General features: G+C 37.7%; 1 protein-coding gene across 1 annotated transcript in view; it reads right to left on the reverse strand.

Moving 5' to 3' along the window:
• Window positions 1-20,330, reverse strand: part of LOC150089872 (guanine nucleotide-binding protein G(s) subunit alpha-like) — a 114,272-nt gene that overhangs the window by 1,078 nt on the left and 92,864 nt on the right. Inside the window, exon 10 of the mRNA XM_090390117.1 lies at window positions 16,494-16,549. Coding sequence (XP_090246243.1) covers window positions 16,494-16,549 — 56 coding nt within the window. The remainder of the gene's footprint in view (window positions 1-16,493; window positions 16,550-20,330) is intronic.

The following is a 20,330-nucleotide window of genomic DNA, read 5'->3' on the forward strand; positions in this document are numbered from 1 at the left end:
TTAGTCCCACAAAGTTCTTCCATTGAAAACAGGATTAATTGATTTTTTCTGTACCCATAATTTTCAGAATCAGAAACAAGTCAGTTTGAGTGGTTGATGATGATGAGCAATTTGATAAATAAATTTCCTTCCACTGTGACCAGTTACATATGTGATAAAAGACTTGATTCTTTGCACAATGAGAAATTTATCAGAAATTGTGTAACGTGCAACTGTAGCGTAAGAATTAGACATCAGGCACTATACTATTCATCACATTTTTAAAGAAAATATAAATGGGAACCACCTGAGCTTTGACATACTATTAACAAAAACAGGTCTAATAAAAGTAATTTTCAGGATAAGTCAATTTAGTCTGAGTGAGTACTCTGTATAAATCATCACAACTTGTATTTTGAGCAATGTAGTAGTAGTAGCAGTGGCATGTGATACAAGAAAACAAGTGTATAAACTTATGCAGCATCAGCCAAAAAAAAAAATTTACAAAACAATTCCCTTTAAATGTTTGTCCAGTTCCTCCTTAAATTTATTTAACCTGTCAACTTCCACAACAACAGATGGAAGTTTGTTCCAGCAATTAACCACCCGCTGGCTAAAGGCAAATTTCCGCACATCTATTCTACATTTGTTTTTCCTCAATTTGAATTTATGCCCCCTTAGGTTTGTAATCTGAACAAGTAGAAGAATCCCATCAGAATTCAGTGTGCTCAATCCATTCAAGGCCTTATACACCTCAATCAGATCACCTTGCAGGTGCCTGGTCTCCAGCCGCTGAAATTTTCAGAAATTAACCCTCTCTAGGTAAGAGGATCCCTTCATTCCCCTCACCAATCTTGTTGCCCTTCTCCTGTACACGCTCAAGCAAATCTACATCCTTCCTAAAATGAGGACTCCAGACATGTACGCAGTACTCAAGGTATGGCCTGGCCATTGCCTTATACACAGGGACAATCACCTCCTTTTCCCTGCTAGCAAAATTCCTGTATATCATTGACAAAACCCCATGACCTGCCCTTGGCAGCCTGTCTGCATTACTTAAACTTCATATCTGACTGCACAATTACTCCCAGGTCTTTTTCATTTTCTACCACCGTAAGTGTAGTACCACATAGTTGGTACGTTTCTCTGGGGTTACTTCTACCCATATGCAGTACTTGGCATTTGTCAAGGTTAAACTTCAGTTGCCACTTCTCAGCCCATCTTCCCAAATTTTCTAGATCCTGTTGCAGTAGCACACTGCCAGTCATTAACAACCCTGCCAACCTTTGTATCATCTGCAAACTTCAACACTAATATAGGCGCCTCCGTAGCCAGGTGGGAAGGAGCAGCAGTACGTAGCACACGCTTCTTGATTAGACCGGGGTTCGAGCCCGTCACCACCAAATACAGATGATGCGGAAAGATCAGGAAATGGCCACCGCATATCCCGGAGCAATATGGCCTAATCTGCTAATGCTTCTAAAAACCAAAACAACAACAACAACAACACTAATATACCTTCATACCTTCATCAATATTATTGATAAATATACAAAACAGCAGTGGACCCAACACTGAACCCTGTGGGACTCCAGTAATAACATTAGTCCACAAAGAGCAGCACCCATTGATTACCATCCTCTGTTTTCTCCCACTCAACCATCCTTTTATCCATTGTAGCAACTTACCCTTAATACCATTCTCAGCAGTGTCAAAAGCTTCCCTGAAATCCAATTGTGATATCAAAATTATTTTTTGAATCCAGTTCCTTTGTAACCACATCATATTATCCAATCAAATTGGTCAGGCAAGACTTCCTCTTAACAAAACCATGCTATGTCCAAGCTATAACCGAAGTCTTGTCTAGATGATCCTGCAGTGCTTCTTTAACCAGTGCCTCCATTAATTTTCCTGGAACAGAAGTTAAACTCACAGGTCTATAATTACTTGTGTCATCCTTTGATCCTCTTTTGTGAATTGGGGTCACATTTGCACATCTCCAGTCTATGGGTACCTCCCCTGAGTCCAAGGAAGCTCTCATAATTATGGCTAAGGGTTTGCTTACTTCCTTCGCTGCCTCCTTTAATATAACTGGATAGATCCCATCCACCCCAGGTGCCTTTCTTGTGTTTATCTTCAACAATTTCTCCTCCACTTTACTCTCAGTTATTACAAGATTATCTAGCTTACTGCCAGAGTTGAATACACCTCTGGCATTCCCCTCGCTGAATAACTCGTGTGAATGTCGATGCAAAATATTCATTCAGTTTGTTTGCTATATGAGCAAGATCATCAACAGTCGAACCATCATCGATATCAAGTGGACCAATCAGATTCATTCCCTTCCTTTTAGAGTTTATATAAGAAAAGAAATCCTTGCTGTTTTTCTTACCATCCTTTGCCAAAAATTTCTCGTAATCTGCCTTCACCTGCCAAACCTCCTTTGTGAATTGATTACAGACTACCTGTTTCATGATGACTGCCATCGGTCCCTGAAATTTGTGAAATCTGAAAGCTTTTTCTGGAGGCAAGCATTATATTTTAGATTTTATTTTTGTAACAAACATTGCTGAGCCCTTCATTTTATGCATGTGTGTAAAAGCTTGAGGACTATGGCTATCCATTTGTGCATGTGACAAATGTACTTTCAGTTAATGCATTTTCATGAAATTTTATATTTGGATCTTTTAGAAAGATTTGTTGAGCTATCTCAGATTTCATTAATAGCCAACTCTTAAAACTATTTAGAAATCTTCCATCTGATCAATGATCGCCAGTATGGATTCCGTCAGTGTCAATCTGTTGGTAATATTCTGGCTTATGTTACGGACAAACGTGTGGACAAATTCAATGGAAAAGTTGGGTAAAACTCAAGCAGTTACTCTTGACATTTCAAATGCTTTGATCATGTTTGGCATAAGGGTCTTCTAAATAAGCTTCCATCTTATAGTTTGCAAAATGTCTTTTGTAATTGGTTATCCAATTTTCTCTCTGACTGCTCACTGCAGGTATGGTAGATGGCTCTCTGTATTCTAACTTCACCACTAATGCTGGTGTCCCCCAAGGTTCAGTTCTTTCCCCCACTCTTTTCCTCTTGCATATTAATGACCTTCTTCCATTGACTGGAAATCCTATCCAAAGTTTTGCCTATGATAACACATTACATTCCACTTTCCATTTTGAGAAACCTTGCCCTGCTCAATTAGCTTCAAATTCTCGAATATCTGCTATCAATTCCTTAAATGCCGATCTCCAGGTAATTCTCCAGTGGGGCAAAGACAACTTAGTTGATTTCAATCCTTCTAAAACTGAGTCCTGTCTTATATCTCGCAAAAAGGATTCTTCTGCTCCTTTGCTTATCTTTGATGACACTCCAATTTCTAGGCAAGATATATCTATTGGCGATTACCCTGACTTCTAATCTCTCTCTCTCTCTCTCTCTCTCTCTCTCTCTCTCTCTCTCCTCCCCCCCATAAGCACATCACAAATATTGCTTCCTCTGCACCTAGAAAACTGGGTTTGTTGATTTTTTCCCAAACAGCTTTTCACTCTGTACAAACCACAAATCTGCCCTACCGTGGAATATTTATTGTTCCCACATTTGCCCAAAACCTCTCTCATGCTTCTAGATTCCATTCAAAAGAGGGCAGTTAGGTTAATTAATGACTCATCTCTAACAGAGTTTCTCCACTGTCTTATAGATGTTCTGTCTCTGCCGCATACCTTTTCTATAGATACTTCCTGTTCTTCTGAATTGGCTTCTATAATTCCCATTCTCTCTCTCTCTCTCTCTCTCTCTCTCTCTCTCTCTCTTCCAAAGCAGTCTGAACACATGCTGCAATCAGTCAACATCCTTTTACTACCCAACTTAACTTATAGAACCAACTTTGTAATTTATTCATTCAACTTCTGATTTCTGGAACAACCTTTATATGTATTTCCTGAAAACTACAATCTACAGAAATTCAAGTCTAATGTCAACAAGTATCTTCTTTCATCTTTTCAACCTTGAGCCCATGCAGGATACTAAGTACTATAGGTTATAATAGCTCTCGAGTTTGGGGTTTTCATAAAGAAAAATAATTAAAAAAAATTAAAATCAAATGAATAAAAATGTGTCAGTTCTATTTCATTATTTTCGTAAAATTTCAAGTTATTTCTCTTTGTAAATAGAAGTATGTTTTGGATGCTTGGATGTTACTTGATAAGCAGAGTTGACATAATTTCAGCACGTATTCTGTTAGTCTCTGTGAAGGTTTTAGGACCAATTCCAATGTCATATCCCCCACCCCTATGTTTTCTCTCTCTCTCTCTGTAGTATGACAGCCTCATCTGACTTCTGGACATGCCTTTTTCCAACATACAGCAGTTGAACAGAATGTCTTCATTTTTCCTAAAAAGTGCTGCCAGAACTTGTTTGGAAGAAAGCCATTTTGGCCACAGCCTAATCAGCAATGTCATTTCATCCCCACAAGTGTTCTGTGGGGTTGAGGTCTGGGCTCTTAGCTAGCCACTCAAAACTTTTCCATGTCACTGTCTACAAGCCTGGCCTGTATGACATGGAGCATTTTTGTTCTGATACTGATGTGACTCATTTCTGTAGTAGTAGCAGTAGTGCATAATTATCTAAAACATCACTGTAGGCTTGTGGACTTCATAGTTACATTCACTATCCCCTGTGGACCAGGTCCAAACTAACTGAAACAGCCCCATACCATCAGACTGCCTCCACCAAACTTCATGATTATTGTATTCAATATCAACAAATGAATAAAATTCTTTCATTCTGTCCTTATGTTTAGTTAGAAAAATAGGAAAATAACTTTATAACAAGAACTTCAGTATCACATGATAATCTCCCTAGTCCATACTAATGACTTTATGTACAATATGAGTAGAATAACCAACCTCTTGAATATCAACATTAACTTGACTTCTCAGTTTTTGTAAAACACTTTTTTCCCTTTACATCTGAATCCACCAAAATTTGAGTTCGTATTTTCTGCCCCAAAATCAGTACATCCCTTTAAGTCAATACCTTATGCTGATAATACCAACTACAAAATGTGCTAATGTTTCATTAGGTAAACTCTCAATTTTTAATAATTTAATTTTCATTTCAGCCTCTTAAGAAAAATAATACACTTCCAGTGAAACAATTCTTTCTGTCTTGTGGTTGCTGGTATCGGTAGATACAGGGTTGGCAGAAGCGAGCCTTCAAGGCCTGCATTGCAGCCAGGTGCCAAGCAAGGGGGGTGTCACTTCCAAAAAGTTCGGCCATAAATGTATCATATTTAATGAATAATAAAACATACTAAATTGTGTCCACTAATTATACAATGCACTATAGTTCAATTATGTGCACTTAGGAACATTGGATTTCTAGGAATCCAATGTTCCTAATTGCACCGTCATGTTGAAACCAAATTTTGCGTCTCACATTTGCTGGAACATCATCAAGTAACCCTGGTAGAACTTGTTCAAGAAAGATCCGATAAAGGCCGACTAAGCAGTCACCGACCATACCTGCCCACACATTTATTGTGAAGCGATGTTGTGCCGCATGGGGGGCACACACCGTGTGGGTTGTCGTGAGCCCACACATGAGCATTATGCTGATTGAATAAGCCTTCCCGAGTGAAATAAGCCTCATCCGTGACCAAAACATAGCTTGGAAAATTCAAGTCTTGAACACTTCCTTGGAGAAACCACTGTGCAAAAGCCACACGTGCAGGATGATCTTGGGGGAGCAGTAACTGAACCCTTTGGAGATGAAAGGGGTGTAAGGAATCGTCGTGCCAGACACTCTGTACACTGCAACGAGACACTCCTAAGGTAGAGGCAACGGCACGTGTGCTGGTAGTAGGATTATTCTGGATGGCATTCAACACACTTTCTTTCATAACGGGAGTTTGTGTCGAACGTCGTCTGCCTGCACTACTCCTGTTACCTCTAAATGACCCATAATTGCACAAATTTTGATGCACACACGCAAACAAATGGTGGTCCGGTACATGTCTGTCTGGGAAGCGTTCTCCATAAATTCGTCGAGCTGCTCGTCCATTGCCCTCTGTTAATCCATACACTAGGTGCATGTCTGCCAGCTCTCGGTTCGTATATCGATGCATGCTCTTCGTGCGGAAACTACTGCTTGAATGAGTAAACCAGAAATTTTCCCTATCGCAAACTGATGAACAGAGCCGTGTACCGACTTACGGTGACATTTCCGGTTATGGGTTCTTATGTGATTCACATTCCTTTAGATGTTACCTACCTCCCCTAAACTGTTGTGTGTATATATATATATATATATATTCCCTGGAAATCATAAAATTGTAGTAATAAATAGAATAGGTATAAACTTGAAAGATGTTTTGCAAGTTGTAAATGAGCGACAAGAAGCAGTGTTATAAGTTGCGATTGGGAGATTGAACTTACCTATTATCCTGCAATCCCCACTGTCTTCATACCCACCGCTCAAATAAACAACAGAAAGAGAACAAATGTTTAGTCCGTTTTAGTGCATAGCCTGGATTTTTGTGTTCCGTTGCACCGAAAAAGACATTTCGTTTCAGTATTTGTCTGGAGTGTCAATTTTTTTTTTTTATGGTAAATATTTTTTGTTTAGAAATTGCAAAAGTAATGGGTAAATGCAAAAGAGTTGTTTTCAATTGAACAAAAACTTGAAAATATACAAAAGTTTGAAAATGGTGCATCCGTTAAATCTCTACTGAACCATTATAACGTTCATGACCAAACCATACATGCATCATAAAAAATAAAGTGAAGCTATTGGATTTAGCATTAGTAGAGGCATATGATGCAAGAAAGCAAGCTTATTCAGCATCAGCCAAAAAAAAAAAATGAAAACAACCACTACTCCCATTTCACCCCTCCGTTCATTCGAAATACCTGTCCAGCTGAGCCTTAAATTTGTTTAGGCTATCAACTTCAACAACAAGCGATGGGAGTCTATTCCACAAACCAACTGCCTGCTGGCTAAAGGCAAATTTCCGCACATCTATCCGACATCCGTCCTTCCTCAATTTGAATTTATGCCCTCTCAGGTGATTATTCTGAGCAAGAGGAAGAATCCCATCGGCATTGAGCATGCCCAAGCCATTCAAAGCCTTATACACCTCTATCAGATCACCTCGCCGATGCCTAGTCTCCAGGCTCTGTAATTTGCAAAACTTAAGCCTTTCTTCTTAAGAGCAACCCTTTGTTCCATTCACTAATCTTGTTGCCCTTCTCTGTACTCGTTCCAGCAGCTCTACATCCTTCTTGAAATGGGGCCTCCAGACCTGTATACAGTACTCAAGGTGTGGCCTGACCAATGCCTTATACAAGGGAATAATCACATCCCTGTCCCTGCTAGAAAAATTCCTGTATATCATTGACAAGACACCGTGAGCTACTCTTGCAGCTCGTCTGCACTGCTCAGAGAACTTCATATCTGCCTGCACAATTACCCCCAGGTCCTTTTCATTCTCTACCACTGTCAGCATAGTACCACAGAGTTGATACGTTGATCTGGGGTTACTGTTTCCCATATGTAGTACTTTACATTTGTCAATGTTAAACTTCATTTGCCACCTCTCAGCCCATCTGCTCAACCTTTCCAGATCCTGTTGCAGCAGCATAGTATCAGTAGTGTCCTTAACAACCCTGCCAACCTTGGTATCGTCTGCAAACTTGGACATTAAGCCTGATACACCATCATCAATATCATTTATAAATACAGAAAACAACAATGGACCCAACACTGAACCCTGAGGAACTCCACTAATAACATTAGTCCACGCTGAGCAGTGTCCATTGATTACCACTCTGTCTTCTGCCACTCAACCATCCCTTTATCCATAGCAGCAATTTGCCTCCAATGCCACACTTCTCCAATTTGTGCAGCAGTCTTCCATGCGCAACAGTATCAAAAGCCTTTCTAAGATCCAAATATATAATATCAAAGTTATTCCCTGCATCCAGTTCTTTTGTGACTACATCATAGTATCCAATCAAATTGGTCACACAAGACCTGCCCTTAACAAAACCATGCTGTGTCTGAGCTATAACTGAATTCTTGTCCAGATGATCCTGCAGTGCTTCTTTAACCAGTGCCTCCATTAATTTTCCTGGAACTGAAGTTAAACTAACAGGTCTATAATTACTTGTGTCAGCCTTTGATCCTCCTTTGTGAATTGGGGTTACATTTGCACATCTCCAGTCCATGGGTACCTCCCCTGAGTCCAAAGAAGCTCTCATAATTATGGCTAGGGGTTTGCTAACTTCCTTTGCTGCCTCCTTTAATATAACTGGATAGATCCCATCCACCCCGGGTGCCTTTTTTATGTTTATCCTCAACAATTTCTCCTCCACTTTCCTCTCAGTTATTAGAAGATCATCTAGCTCACTGCCAATGTTTACTTCACCTACGACATTCCCCTTCCTGAATAACTCCTCATGTGTGAATGTAGATGCAAAATACTCGTTTAGATTGTTAGCCACCTGAGCTGGATCCTCAACTGTTGAACCATCAACATCCAGTGGACCAATCTGGTTCATCCCTTTCCTTCTTGAGTTTAAATAGGTAAAGAACTCTTTTCTGTTTTTCTTTGCATCCTTTGCCAAGGATTTCTCATAATCTGCCTTTGCCTGCCTAATCTCCTTTGTGACTTGGTTACAGACCAACTTATATCTATCATAGGCTTCCATGTCACCCATTAATTTGTAAGATTTAAAATCGATATCGTAAAAAATAAGGAAAGCATCCTATTGGACACACGTAGTGAGTTGTATTTTTTTTTTTTTTTTTTTTTTTTTTTTAAATCTATTGTCATAGTTTTTGGGTACATTGCTGAACATTTTTCAATCTTTTTGGCAATTCGATTATCCGGGATTTTATTTTTACCCTCTATCCCGGGAAATTGAGAGTACTTTGGATTTTTATTTTTTTTAAACACTTTTATTAAAATGTGTACACAAATTAGTAATATTCTGTAATTTCTTGCCTGGAGATTTGTTTTAGTTTTGTAGTCAGTTAGTATTGCTGCCTATCAAAATGTAAGTGCACTCATGGAGTTCCTGAACTCATGTTCATAAGATGATAGTATAAAACAGAGCTATGATGCTGAATGCATTCTACGTTATGTCTATGGCATTCTGAAAGTGATAAGTACAATGGGATGGATCCCCTTGAATTAGTGTTATCCCATGGTGTTCGGAGAGCGAATAAACAGTTACCAGGCAGAGTACAGTGTCTATTTCAGCTCGCGTCAATGCATGCAGTTTGGTTAAATTTATGGTTTTGACGTTCATTTGCAATGTTCACAACGACGTGACGACACGGACTTTGTCCCTGGCCATGAATAAAAAGGTTATAATCCGTTTGTATGTATCTGTTATGTTCAGATAAAATACCCACTAAAAACAGTGGGTATTTTGGAATATTTTTTGAAAACAGTATTTTGGAATTAACCCCAATTTATTTTTATTATTAAATTTCAGTCTAAAAATTTAATTGAAAAATATAATCGAAGAAGAAGTTGTCCGATGCCCAGAATTGTAAACGTAAGGCTGCGAAAGGTGCTGTCATTCAAAAACAAGCTGGTGCACTAACTCATTTCATTAAAAAAGTGAAGAATACTGCGGACTCGGACTGTATCCAACTTGACACATCATCAGAACCAATTGTTGACTAAGAGACATCCAAACCCAAGTTCATCAGCCAGATTAAATGAGAATATTACAACTGATCAAGACCATGAAGAATTAATTGGTAATTCAGATCTCGAGGTAATTAAAAATTCTTTAAATCATGACATGGAAAACATCTTAAGTGAAGAATTGTTTTGAGAGAATTTGGAGCAAGACATAGTTATAAATGAAAAATCGTTACTTAATGTAAATTTAGAAGACCCAGCAAAATGGACAGATTACGAATAGTTTTATCCGAAATGGGACCTATTCAAAAAAAATTTAATATATCTGAGAGATAAAAAAATTTTTTATTTTTTTTTATTTGGTTTTTAGGAGCATTAGCAACTAAGGCCATATTGCTCCAGGGATATAGTAGTAGTAGTAGTAGTGGCATGTGATGCAAGAAAGCAAGTGTATGAGCTTATGCAGCATCAGCCAAAATAAAATAAAAAAAAAAAAAAAAAAATCACACCATTCCCTCCAAATGCCTGTCCAGTTCCTCCTTAAATTTATTCAACCTATCAACTTCCATGACAGATGGAAGTTTGTTCCAGCAATTAACCACCCGCTGATTAAAGGCAAATTTCCGCACATCTATTCTACATCTGTCCTTTCTTAATTTGAATTTATGCCCCCTTAGGTTCGTAATCTGAACAAGTGGAAGGATCAGAATTCAGAATTCAGCGTGCTGAACCTATTCAAGGCCTTATCAGATCACCGCGCAGGTGCGGTGATCTGATAAGGCCTTGTCTCCAGCCACTGCAATTTGCAGAACTTAATCCTCTCTTGGTAAGAGGATCCCTTCATTCCCCTCACCAATCTTGTTGCCCTTCTCTGTACACGCTCAAGTAAATCTACATTGTTCCTAAAATGAGGCCTCCAGACCTGTACGCAGTACTCAAGGCGTGGCCTGACCATTGCCTTATATAGATGAGGGCTGATGACCCTCCTATGTGTGAGTCCTGTGGCACAATTTTATCAATCAGACACATTTTAATTGACTGTCCAGATTTTAGCAGTATCCGTTTTACCGCTTTTAATCATGTGACTGAGCCGTATACACTCAGTCATATTTTATCCGACAATGACCATGTGTCTGCTGTTCTTAGCTTTTTAAAATCAATAAACATTTTTGCATATATATAAAATTTACATTTTTCTTTTATACCTTTTATACATATGTCATACATTTTGACATAGTGACCTAACTAATTAGGTCACTGAAAGTTTAAATTTTTTTATATATGACCTGGTCTTGGTGCATTATAGCCTTAGTAGCTAATGTGCCAATAAAATCAAAACCAACCAACCAACCAAGCCTTATACAGAGGGACAATCACGTCCTTCTCCCTGCTAGCAAAATTCCTCTATATCATTGACAAAACCCCATGACCTGCCCTGGCAGCCTGTCTGCATTGCTCAGAAAACTTCATATCTGACTGCACAATTACTCCCAGGTCTTTTTCATTTTCTACCACCTTAAGTGTAGCACCACACAGTTGGTACATTTTTTCTCTGGGGTTACTTCTACCCATATGCAGTACTTTGCATTTGTCAAGGTTGAACTTCAGTTGCCACTTCTTAGCCCATCTGCCCAAATTATCTAGATCCTGTTGCAGTAGCACACTGCCATTACTGTCATTAACAACCCTGCCAACCTTTGTATCATCTGCAAACTTCGACATTAAGCCAGATATGCCTTCATCAGTATCATTGATAAATATACAAAACAACAGTGGACCCAACACCGAACCCTGTGGGACTCCACTAATAACATTAGTCCCTGAAGAGCAGCACCCACTGATTACCACCCTCTGTCTTCTCCCACTTAACCATCCTTTTATCCATTGTAGCAACTTACCCTTAATACCATTCTGCTCCAATTTGTACAATAGTCTTCCATGTGCAACAGTGTCAAAAGCTTTCCTGAAATCCAAATATATGATATGAAAATTAATTTTTGCATCCAGTTGCTTTGTAACCACATCATAATATCCTATCAAATTTGTCAGACAAGACTTTCCCTTAACAAACCCATGCTGTGTCTGAATTATTGCTGCAGTCTTGTCTAGATGATCCTGCAATGCATCTTTAACCAGTGACTCCATTATTTTACCCGGAACAGAAGTTAAACTAACTGGTCTATAATTACTCGTGTCACCCTTCGATCCCCCTTTGTGAATTGGGGATACATTTGCACATCTTCAGTCTGTGGGAACCTCCCCTGAGTCCAATGATGCTCTCATAATTATGGCTAAGGGTTTGCTTAGTTGCTTTGCCGTCTCCTTTAATATAACTGGATAGATCCCATCCACCCCAGGTGCCTTTCTTATGTTTAACTTCAACAATTTCTCCTCCACTTTGCTCTCGGTTATTACAAAATCATTAAGTATTATCCTGCTACAATTTGATAACCTTCTGCCATTTTCAAACCTTAATAATTTTTCATGTGTGAATGTAGATGCAAAATACTCATTCAGTTTGTTTGCTATCTGAGCAGGATCATCAACAGTCGAACCATCGATGTCAAGTGGACCAATCAGATTCATCCCCTTCCTTTTAGAGTTTATATAAGTAAAGAAATCCTTGCTGTTTTTCTTAGCATCTTTTGCCAAGGAGTTCTCGTAATCTGCCTTCACCTGCCTAACCTCCTTTGTGACCTGATTACAGACTAGCTTATATCTGCCATAGGCTTCTGAGTCGCTTGATAATTTATATGCATCCCATGCATTTTAGTTCTCTGTTAAGAGTCTAATTAGTTCATTAGATAACCATTTTGGCCTAAACCTTGAACAATATTTCTTAATAGGTATGAAACTTTTAGTAGCTTCCACGATTAATTCCTTGAATGCTTCCCACTTAGAATTTACTGTTTGTAACATCGTCAGTTGATCCCACTGTACAGAATTTAAAAACTGTCGGAGACCACTGTACTCGCCCTTACGGAAGCAAAAACCGTTTCCTTTACCCCTGATGGTAATTAAATCTTTAAGTAAATCCCACATCAGTACACTGTGATCACTGCCACCCAGTGGTTCCTTTATCTGTAAATTCTTAATACACGAATGATCACTGCTGATAACCAGATCAAGAGTATATGCGGTAGTCATTCCCTGACCTTTCCGCATCCTCCGTATTTGGTGGTCATGGGTTCGAACCCCAGTCTAATCAAGAAGCGTGTGCTACGCACTGCTGCTCCAGACCACCAAGTCTAGCTATAGAGGCGCCAGAGAGATACGAATGGACGTAAATTTAGCGATACATATTATAATAGAAAAATGGAAAACTGAGAGTTGGTAACATGGCCATGGCTTATTTATTTGTTAACTGCAAATTCTGTTTTTGTTGTAAGTTTTTTACACCTGCTGAGTGTAGTAGCCTCATAAAAGGATATGATGATTGGGGAAACATATCCAAAAGTTTACATAGACATGAGACCAGTATAACTTGCACGAAATTTTTTTTAAAATGGAAGGAACTTGAGAAGAATCTTAAAAAAATAAAACAACTGTTGACTTTCAAACACAAAACATGTACAAAATGGAAAAATACATTGGTCAAATGTTTTAGAAAGATTGATTGAAGTAGTAAAATTTCTTGGTGGCCAGCATTTCGAGGATCATCAGATACATTATATCAAAAGGATAATGGAAAAAAAATTTTAAAATTAGTCTGTTTGCTAAGTTTGACCCGGTTATGGAAACCCATGTAGAAAGAGCTCTACGGCAAAAAGGTTGTGTTCATTATTTAAGTAAAGACAGTCAAAATGAAATATTGCAAATTTTGGAATAAGGGATAATATTTTATTATCAATTCAAAAGGCTAAATACTATTCAATGATCTTGGACTGTACACCTGATGCAGGTAAAACAGAACAGATGAGTATTATCATACGTTTTGTTTGCTATGCTGATGGAAAAGTTGAAATCAGGGAAAACCTTTTAGGTTTTGTGGAAGTCGATGACTCTACAGGCTACGGTTTATACAAAACCAAAAAATGGAACATTCCAGTTGAGGATATAAGGCGTCAAGGGTACGACAACGGGGCAAATATGAAAGGGAAAAGAAATGGGCTTCAAAGTATGCTCTTAAACAAATCCTCATGCCTCTTACGTTCCCTGTGCTGCTCATACTCTAAATTTAACAATAAATGATGCAGCAAAAGTCAATGCAGACACAATTAGTTTTTTGCAACTGTGCAAGAATTATATAATTTCTTTTCATCATCTCCGAAGTGATGGAGAATTATTTTAAAGAACATCTCACATTTAACATTAAAGCGGCTTTCAGATACCCAATGGGGAAAAGGTAGAATTGAAGCAATCCGGCCTCTACGATATCAACTAGGAGAAATTTATGACACACTCTATGAAATTATGGACCATGACAATTTCAATAAAGAAATGCAACACGAAGTACAAAGTTTGTGTTAAGATAAAAGATTATAAATTTATTTGCTCCTTGATAATTTGGCATGATATGCTTAATAGAATAAATCCTGTCAGCAAACAGCTTCAAGATAAAAATATGAACATTGCATTTGTTTTAGAATCCATCGGCAATTTAAAAACATTCGTATTAAAATATCGATCAGATTCAAATTACAAGGATCTTCTTGAAATGGAAAAAAAACTTAGTGAAGATGTGGATGGAGAACCAGAATGAAGATGTGGATGGAGAACCTTCAACTATAGATTTAAATCTATAGTAGAAGTTCGCCGAAGGAAAAAAATGTCAATTTCGGTATGAACATCATGACGAATCACCGCAGCACCAGAAGCTAGATTGAGAGTCAATGTTTTTTTATATGATTTTGGATACTGCTTGGGCATCATTGAATGAATGTTTTGAACAACTGGAAATCCATAGTGAGCATTTCAGTTTCTTACATAATTTCTCAGAAATTAATAATGAAAATCTGAGAGAAAAATGTGATGATTTGGAGAATCTTTTAAAACATGGTGACAAAGATATAAATGGTACAGAACACTATGACGAGATATTTGCTTATAAAGACATTTTCAGTAAAGATAAATTAAAAATTCAAACACTTTTGAATCATCAGTTTATTGTATCTAATAATTTATCCTTTCCTAACTTAATGATTGTTTTAAGACATATTTACGAACGAGTATTTTACAAGAGAGGCTTGTAAACCTTGCATTAATAGCAATTGAAAATGATGTATGTGCTGAATTAGATGTAAAGGAAATTATTTCTAATTTTGTAAATATGAAATCAAGAAAAATAATTTTGTGAATAAACTTGTTTCAAATAAAATTTCATATTTATTTATTAATATTCTGTTCATGTTACACTAAAATGTGCAACGTATCTTTTTCAACCTTTTTTTTTTTTTTTTGTAAAGGGGTGCTCACAGCTATTTTGCAGATGGGCGCTGAACAACCTAGTGCCGGTCCTGAGTAGATATACCGTAACAAAAAAAAAAAAAAAAAAAAATTGTATTTTAAATCCTTCAAAACTTTATTAAGACAAAATGGAGCAACAGTGCCTAGATCGTATGTATAGCTTAGCTTAATTTTCAGCACTCATGTGGTGAGTGCTGAAAATTAAGCTAAGCTATACATACGATCTAGTTATTACATTACAGCACATAAGGACTCCTTAAAAATCAAGAAGCAATAGTGCCTTTAATTAATGCCATTGTTTTAGTCCTCCTACGGCCGACCGGGCTAGCCGGGTGGGTAAAGTGCCTACCTAGCAACCCAAAGGTCGCGGGTTCAATTCCCGCCTCGGGCTTGGATCAAAGTACTGCAAAAACCTTGGGAGGTGCATTATGGCCACAGAAGCCTATGCGCCAACAACTACCAAAAAAAATAAAAAAAATAAATAAATTAGTCCTCCTACAGGAAAATTTTTTGTTATGGCAGAATCTGAAAATATTTTACAAAATATTCTGTTATTACAATTGGCAGGATGAAAGAAGATTGATGCTTTAGAATATGTTAAGTTGAGGTAATTTCACTAATCATTACACTTGTCTTCTCAACAGAATCTTTCTTGTTGAAGTAATAGTAATATCTTTTGATGTTCCCGGACAATTCAAAATCAAATGTTGATATTTTTGTGATGGTATATGCTGCTTAATGTCTGATTTCCCTCCCTGGCCTATATTTATGTAACAATTACATTAATCAATACTCGGCTTTCTCTACATTCCGGCCTTTTTTTAATGAAACTCCACTGCTTTCTGTATTCCTCTCTGTAACTGCACTGTCTTTTTGGTATTTTATCCTAAATCAATTAATTTAAAAATAAGAAAAATAGCACAAGTTTTTAAATTAAAATCTACCCTAAAGATATTTTAATAAAATAATTTAAGAGTATGTACTTAGTATGTATGGATGTTTCCAATTAATGATTAGATGGCTTTTGATAATGAAACTAGGAAGAATTGATGGTGACACCAATAATTAGAATAACAAAAGTTTTTACACCTTCAATGTCAGTTGATTGCCCATGTTTCAACCTTGATGACAGTATTAAAGCAGGGTAATCTAGAAACCTTGTAAGACTTGAACTGAAGCAGTTTTCTGAAATAATGCTTGTTTAATCACTGCACACAACTCTCTGATAGATGAAGCTGAAATATCACCAGCCTATTACATTACAAAGCAAAAGTACCTATTCCCACAAAACAAAAGCACCTATGTTGAGTTGAATAAAATCTCTTAAGCTTAAAAACAATTTAATTTAAAAATTATTACCACTGAATGACAATTTCATTACAAGAATTATATTTGACTCTAATATATTATTTTCCATATAAAGCAATATTCAGAGTATTTGATTCTTACCAGAAATTTGTCCCTGATAAAGCAACGGGCTCTTTCATATTCACTGGCATCACCATCTAGAATTGCATACAGATGGTTTAATTTATTTTATACTCTAATTGAAAAATTATCAGGCATAGGTACAGCTGCTTAACTGAAATATTTATATTGTATAACAAATAAAACAAAGAAATTATCTGATATGCTAACGTGAAAAGCTGTTCTAAGAATTGGTATGTATCACTTAATTTTGTTTTAGATGATTAATATTTCTTGCCCTGTAATAAGAAGTTCCTGTATCCTGCAAACACACAAATAAGGTAATGAGTGTTTTTTTATAACAAGTGTTTTCAGAATAGGACTTCTTGTGTCTTTTTCTCAGACAAGTGTGAACTTTTTTCAGCGCTTTGAGTATAATAATAGTATAATAAGTACAAGGGGGGAATATCGAAAAGCTTGTACCCTGACCTAGATAAGACATCAGTAGGAAGATGCCATTTTTAATATAAGTTGTCTACATATTCAATAACTAACATGTGAAATTTCATTCCTGTAGATGATCATACACCAGAGGTGGAGCCTGGAATCTGAGGAAAGACGCTGTGATTGACAAAATGGAGTATTGAGCAGCGATCAAGTTCCTGCATTTTCAGGGCAAGAAAACTCAGGAAATTGATGAAGAAATGAAAGCTGTGTATGGGCAGAATTGTTCATCCTATGACACTGTAAAAAAGTGGAAACAGGAGTTCCAGTGTGGTCATACAAGTGTCTTTGACGAGCCAAGAGAAGAAAGGCCAGAGAAGAAAGGCAATGTTCTCCCAACTGTTGGATTTGTGTAATGCGGATGTTGAGAACTTTTTTGATCGGTTGGTGACAAATGACGAATGCTGGGTGTACCAGTATGATCCGGAGACTAAAGACAATGTCAAAGCAGTGGACGCACACCTCCTCACCACCTCCCAAAAGTATCCATCTTCTGTCAGACAATGCACTGGCTCACACGGCCATTGCCACCACCAACTTTGTTGCCCAGTGCGGCTTCGAGCTACTGCAGCACTCGCCCTATTCTCCTGACCTAGTACCATCAGACTTCTTGTTTCGAGAAATGAAGAAACCATTGCGTGGACCCAGCTTTGATTCATCTCAGAAGTCATCAGTGAAATGGAATCATGGTTTCAGGCAAAAAGTGTGGCCTTCTATGATCAAGGCATTAAACAACTGATCCATCGATGAGAGAAATATGTTACTATACATGGAGAGTACATAGAAAAGAATTAAAATTCCTGTGAAGTTTCACCTTTCTAGCTAAGGGTACAAACTTTTTGATACTCCCTTGTATAATTAATAGTAATAAGTATAATAATAAGTTATTGCATACATTAACTTATTTTGTGAAAATAATAATGTAATATATGCAATGTGTTACATTTCAGGCATATTAGCATGCAGTAAATTAATAAATTTATAACAAAAAAAAATTTGCAAAATGCAATGATGTTAGAACCAAGAAATTTTGTTTCTGCACATCTACCTTGTTCATTTGTTCCTCCAGTCAGCACATGGCAACATAATATGGCCTGGAGTTAAATTAAAAATAATTTAAGTTAAATAATGGTAACCGTAAATAAAATGTAACAAAATGTTTTTTTTTTTTTTTTTTTTCTAATCTAAATGTTTTTTCAAAACATTTTTGTCTAATCTATTGTATACATCAGATAAAATTAAATATGAGAATGAATTTTTGAGTATGTCACCTTCTGAACACTGTAATTATAAATACCCTAGAAGTCAAGCATATATGCTGCTCCATATAACCAAGGACACATATCCCTGCTTTAAACCTTTGAATGTACACTGAAAGGACAGAATTCATGGGATACCTGGTTCGTGGGCAATGCAATGCTGTCACCCCTCTCACTAGTGGACGAACCCACCACTTGGCAGGTATATAGGTACACTGCATTCATATAGATGGTAATTCGATGTCACTATGGATAAATGTTGTGAGTTAATCGATTTTGAAAGAGGGATGATAGTGGGTGCCCGACGCATGGATCACTCTATCGTGGTGGTGGTACAGAAATTGCACTATCCCCATTCAACAATATCAAGAGTATATCGGGAATATGCCATTTCTGGAATAACATCTCATCGTGGACAGTGCTGTGGGCAGACAAAGGTGGTAGATAAATGTGGCTGTCAACATCTGTCACGCATTGTTTCAGCCAACTGGAGAGTGACAGTGGCATCAATCACCACCGACTTCAACGAGGGAGGTGCCAGAAATGTCTCCACCAAAACCATCAAGCGATCATTAGCCGCAATAGGTTATAAGAGCCACCGACCCATCAGAGTTCCATTTCTAACACTATGACACAGGACTCTACACCTCAACTGGGCGAAAGAATATTGGCGCTGGACCTTGGATGATTGGAGACGGGTCTCCCCCTCTGACGAGTCCCATTTCCAGCTATTTCAAACGGATGGGAGGATGCATATCTGGCGGAAACCACACAAAGCTATGCACCCATCATGTCAACAAGGAACTGTTCATGCAGGTAGATGGTTAGTAATGGTCTGGGGTGTGTTCAACTGGCACACATTGGGACCTCTGGTATGTCTAGACATATCTCTGAACAGTCCAGATTATGCATCCATCCTTGCGGACATCTGCATCTCTTCGTGGTCATCGTGCACCCACAGGGCAATGGACTCTTCCAGCATAACAGTGCACCTCCCCACAGAACCGTGTGACTAGAACATGGTTCGAAGAACGTTCCGCAGATTTTACTACCATGGAATGGCTTCCCTGTTCACCGGACATGAACCCTGTGGAGCATCTTTGGGATGGTGTAGAAAGGTCCGTTCAAGCTTTGGATCCTCCACCCAAGAATGCAACAAAATTATGGACAGCAGTGCAGCAAGCATGGAAGGAAATACCTGTGGAACGCTTTCACAAACTAGTGGACTCATGTATAACTGCCCTTAGGCAGTTATACATGGCGAAAAGTGGCAGTTATACACTTATCCGGGCGAAAAGTGGCAGTTATACACTTATCCGGGCGAAAAGTGGGCCTACTTATGTAGGTATCCCATGATTTCTTTCTGCTCACTGTAAATATCACCCAGCTTACCACATGCCAGGGGATGGCTCATGAAATGAGCAATAAACAGATACTAATAATATCCACTGCTTCAACTACTATATACAGTATATGGATAGACTATGTGATATGTATGAAAAAATAATAATTGCCAGATTTTTTTGGTCCGATTTTAATGAAATTTGGGAACGTTCGATAAATCAGTCAAGAAGAACCAAATATAAAATTTATTGCAAATCCACCTGCTGGGAGTTGAGTTATTACATGTGGATGATAGACAAAGAAATAAAATAATTTCTGGATTTTGTCCAATTTTAATGAAAATTACAATGGTTCGATAGATCTTTCTATGATTCAAAAATTTAAAATTTTATGGAAATTCATTCTCTAGCCATTACCATGTCTGTCCATCCATGTGGATGGACAGACATAGTAAAGACAACAATCACTTTATGCATGTATACTAGTGCACCTAAAAATGCAGCATGCATATCCAGATATGCTAATTGCAACATACAAAGGGTACTAGGAAAGTTTTGCAATACAGCTTTGTTTATTTAATTTTTTCAAAGTAATTTCCTCTACATTCAATACACCTCTCCATCCTCCGAAACCAATCTTTAAACCAGTTCTGCCAAGTTTCACTAGGGAGTAAAGCACACTCGTTGTCCCAAGACCGTAGAAGGTCCTCATCACTGGAAAACCGCCTCCCTTTTAGCTTCATTTTCACATGCGGGAACAGTGCAAAGTCGCA

This window comes from Mastigoproctus giganteus, chromosome 2 (genome assembly GCF_048544385.1).
Source record: "Mastigoproctus giganteus isolate SK-2022 chromosome 2, ASM4854438v1, whole genome shotgun sequence".
NCBI lineage: Eukaryota > Metazoa > Arthropoda > Arachnida > Uropygi > Thelyphonidae > Mastigoproctus > Mastigoproctus giganteus.